Below are 4,157 nucleotides of genomic sequence, written 5' to 3'. Positions count from 1 at the left end.
AGTTGATTTTGAAAAAATATATATATAAAAATAAAAAATTTTAAAGATAAATACTTAATAAAAAATATACAAATTGACTCTTTCTCTGTAGCTTAAAAGCTCCCAAATTAAAAAAAGACTCAAAGTTGAAAAATTAAGTACAAACTGCGCTATCTCAGCTTTTTAGGTTCATTGACTGAGATTAGAGAAACCATTCCCGTATTATATAATAAACAATGAATATTCTATCTTTTTGGTTGTTTTTTTTAGTGTTACTATTTTTTGGAATAGTACTACATTTTATTTTGCCCTCCTCTTTATTTTTGATAAATTTTATAACTTTTTTTTATCAAAATGTGGATAAGTCACATAAAAAAAATGTGCATATAGATGAAGTTAATCCTTTAATATACTTGTCTTTGCGTGAGCTTAAGTTCAAAATTTGGCTCCTCAATATAATACGAATATCTTATACAGGAGACCAAATGTTAATAAACAAAAAAAATTATTCACGCTTGGTTGCTTTCTTTCATTTTTGTTCATTCTATATTTTGATTTTTGTTTTCTTTATTTTAATACTCAACTATTAATGTTTTGTATATTGTCTTTTCAAACTCCAATAAATTTGTGATTTATTTACTTTACCTTCAATATAAAATAAATAAATAATAAAAAAGCAAAAGAATCCCATGAAACTAAACAAAGACAAAATGCTCCATGACATTATTCATAATACATAGCTTGACTTGCATTCTCCCAACAATTATCCCGTCCAAATCAAACACTTAACCATCAGCCATCATTCATTCTTCGTTTACAAGAGAAAACAAGACAACCATCAACAAAAGCAAAACAAAGAAAAGCATTTACATATTTATATTTATATATATATTTATTTATTTATTTATTCATCTCAATATGAATTAAACAGGTGGTGCTGTTGGCGGCGGCGTTGGCGGCGGCGGAGATGTTGCCATACAACTAAAAGCATCACAATGTACTGGTTTTTCTAAGAAAGCACTGCACTCTTCCTCAGACCTTTGATCAGGCCTATAAGGAATGCAGTTCTCCCTATCATCCCTTCTCCGAATCTTTGAACACTTCTCCGACTCACCGCAGAAGTAATTATAAGAGAAAGTGAAGTTCTTGAGCCTCGGCAACTCGCAGATACTCTCCGGTATATCGCCGGAGAGCTTATTATGAGCAACATCCAACTGCTCCAACTTCTTCAACTTTCCAAAAGTCTCCGGCAATGGACCGACCAAGCTATTAAAGGCGACGTCGAACACCGTGAGATTAACCAACTCGCCGTACTCCGGCGGGATACAAGAGCTTAAATTGCTGTTCTGAATTACAATCTCATTTAGAGTTTTCGACATGTTTGCGATACTGCGAGGTAAGCAGCCATTGAGCTGGTTGCTGGCAGCGACCAAGACGGAGACCGGAGAGTTGCCGATGTTGTCCGGCAAAGTGAAAGTGAAGTTATTGTTGTTTATGAAGAAAGCGTCGAGCTTGAGGTTGAACACATCTTTTGGCACATCACCATGATATGAATTGTATCTCAAATCAAGGTACTTCAAAGATGGAAGTTTGAGGACCACTGAAGGGAAGGGGCCGGAAAGAAGGTTGTTGCTGACGTCTAGTTCAAAGAGGAGCTTGAGATCAGCGAAAGATTCCGGCAAGGTGCCGCAAAACTGATTGGAGTTGAGGTGGAAGAGAGCAAGGTCAGTGAGGAGGCCGAGATCTTCGGGGAGCTCGCCGGAGATATTTGCTTGAAAAGAAGAACTCCATTATTGTGAGAGACTTTACTAGATGATAATGTTATAGAACAAACAAGATAAGCATTTCGAAAAATACCGTGATTGAGGTCGATGCCGGCGACGGTGTAAATGTCAGGGTCATCGAGAGCATGTGTGCAATAAACTCCGGTGTAGTTGCAGACATGAGGGCCGCACCAGTCGCCGGTGAAGTTGTTGGGGTCGGAGGTAATGGAGTGTTTGAAGGCTTGTAAGGCTATGAAAGCTTTGTCTAGCCTTGGGTTTAGAGGTATAAGATAAGTATCTGATTGGGAGAAGGAAGGGGTTGGGAAGGAGATGGATAGGAAGAAGAAGAAGAAGAACAAGATAAAGGGAAAATGGAGAGTAAGGGTGGTTGTTGTTGTTTTCATGGTGGAGGTGAAGGAGGGAAAGTGATGAAGGGTTGTATGTTGTTGAATTTTTTTTTTTAAATAATAATATGGTTTGATGATTTCAATGATGGGGTAGTAGGGTTTTTATAGAAGGGGTTGGTCTATAATGATAATGCAAGTGGGATTGTTTTGAAGATTTATTAATAGGTGTTCAAAGGACAATGAGGAAAAGGATTGAGCATATTGCATTTGTATCTTGTACATGATAAACCAGAAATGATATATTTAAGTATGTTTGAGGCTAGAAGATATATATATATATATTTATAACTCAACAATTGTTGTATTATCTCAATTATTTGGAATGCTCTAAATTTTAGTTTTTTTAAATAATGTGAACAAGCCACTGCATATATATACATTTTATTTATCTTTTAAATATGTATTGGGAGAAAGTCAAATACTCGATCTCCCGTATGAGAGTCAAATACTTTAACTACTTGACTATTATGATAGTAGTTGTTTCAAATTTCTACTTGAGCATTGCAATTTGAATCAATCATGTATATATATATATATTATAAATTATATATTTGCCTTTTATTTATTGTATGATTAATTTGCTATCAATAAAGATTTTTTCATAAAATCTAAAAGTTACAAAATATATAAACAAATATTTCTTTTATTTTCATTGAGAAGAGGCACGTACAAGAGACAATAGAGATGACAATGAGTAAGTGAACAAATATGGAAAGAACTATATATTCAAAATGTTATGTTTTTTTCTTAAAAAAAAATGTTATGTTTTTCCTTGTCTTAATTAATGTATGTCAATAGTTTGTCTTAAACTTAAAAAAATTCCATTTGATATTGTTTATTGTGTTTTATGAAGAATATGTGTCTCTGCATTCCTTCTTTCCTTATTTTTATTTATTTATTTATTTATTTATATTTTTCTTAAGGGTGAAGAAGATCATTGTTGACATGCATGGAGTGGTTAAATAAAGGTGGTGGATGAGTACATAAAGTTTTCTTGTCCATTTCAATTGGTGGGTGGGAAATGGGAATAATGAAGAAGAATGACTTATTCTTCTCACTTAACCAAACACACGGCTAATTAGGTTTCTCAAAAGAGCTTCCTCTGAGCTTCCAAGAGACATGTGACATTGTCAATAATAGGTACCTTTTTATTCAACTTTTCTAATGTTTTAAAGTACTACTAGTTTTGATTTATGCAATTTTAGATCAAGCTTATACTTATGTGGACATGTCTTGCAAAATTTTCTTTTTCTTTTTTCTTTATTTACAAAACTAGCAAATCTAATTATAGCCTTATTTATTTTTAAAAATAACTTATTGTTTTTAATTAAACAAGCCACAAAATCTAACCCATAAACTATGATTTAGGAGGAACATAAAATACTAACACGAGTACCATATTGTTACTTTTATTCCTAAAAATAATTGATTGTTTTATAATAGCAAAAAAATGTATGAAACAAAAAATATATTTGACTGAGTTTTTCGAATATGCCATTTATCATTAATCATTGTTTGACTTTCTCAAATTTCCCAATAAATAATGGTGTTTACCAATATTTTCTACTAGAAACAAATGGCAATAAGTATATGTTGTGGTTTTATTAAAATTTTGTGCCGTGACGTGATTTTTTAGTCAATTTCTCATGTAGTTGTTAATTGAAGAGAGTCACATTTAAACAACAAAAGTTCTTATTATGATTAATGAGTAATTTTTGGGCTATGCCGTTCATAAACGTTCAAAATCTATAATTATGTAGTACGCACGCTCTAAATTAGTACTCATAACAAAAGTTAAATGTAAGTCAAAATCAAGCTCAAATTCTTGTATTCTTAATTAATGATTATAATAATTATATTTTTCATATCTCACCTAACAACTTTCTATACATGCATTCATGAAAAAAATTTGTAACAAAAAATAAAAATAAAAAAAAAATATCATAGCAAAAAACGAAAAAATTCACTGCTTAATTGTCAAATCTTCATTGTAAATGTTATTAGAAAA

At 31.8% G+C, this 4,157-nt stretch overlaps 1 protein-coding gene across 1 annotated transcript; it reads right to left on the bottom strand.

Annotated features, from left to right (window-relative positions):
- Positions 1 to 675: 675 nt before the first annotated feature.
- On the bottom strand, positions 676 to 2,232 carry LOC120276883 (leucine-rich repeat extensin-like protein 6). Its single transcript, XM_039283616.1, has 2 exons — positions 1,837 to 2,232; positions 676 to 1,750 (listed from the first exon to the last, which is right to left on the bottom strand). The coding sequence occupies exons 1-2, from the start codon at positions 2,144 to 2,146 to the stop codon at positions 903 to 905; spliced, it is 1,158 nt and encodes a 385-aa protein (XP_039139550.1). The 5' UTR covers positions 2,147 to 2,232; the 3' UTR covers positions 676 to 902.
- Positions 2,233 to 4,157: the final 1,925 nt, after the last annotated feature.

This window comes from Dioscorea cayenensis, chromosome 15 (genome assembly GCF_009730915.1).
Source record: "Dioscorea cayenensis subsp. rotundata cultivar TDr96_F1 chromosome 15, TDr96_F1_v2_PseudoChromosome.rev07_lg8_w22 25.fasta, whole genome shotgun sequence".
In the NCBI taxonomy this organism is placed as follows: Eukaryota; Viridiplantae; Streptophyta; class Magnoliopsida; order Dioscoreales; family Dioscoreaceae; genus Dioscorea; species Dioscorea cayenensis.
Note: the sequence above shows the minus strand (reverse complement) of the source record. Positions and strands in the feature narration are given on the sequence as shown.

What these genes read in the sequence shown, in the direction of transcription:
- LOC120276883 (XM_039283616.1), bottom strand. Translation starts at nt 2,146, where the DNA reads ATGAAAACAACAACAACCACCCTTACTCTCCATTTTCCCTTTATCTTG. An exon ending in CGGCATCGACCTCAATCACG is followed by an intron (nt 1,751 to 1,836) that starts GTATTTTTCGAA and finishes CTTCTTTTCAAG; the next exon opens with CAAATATCTCCGGCGAGCTC.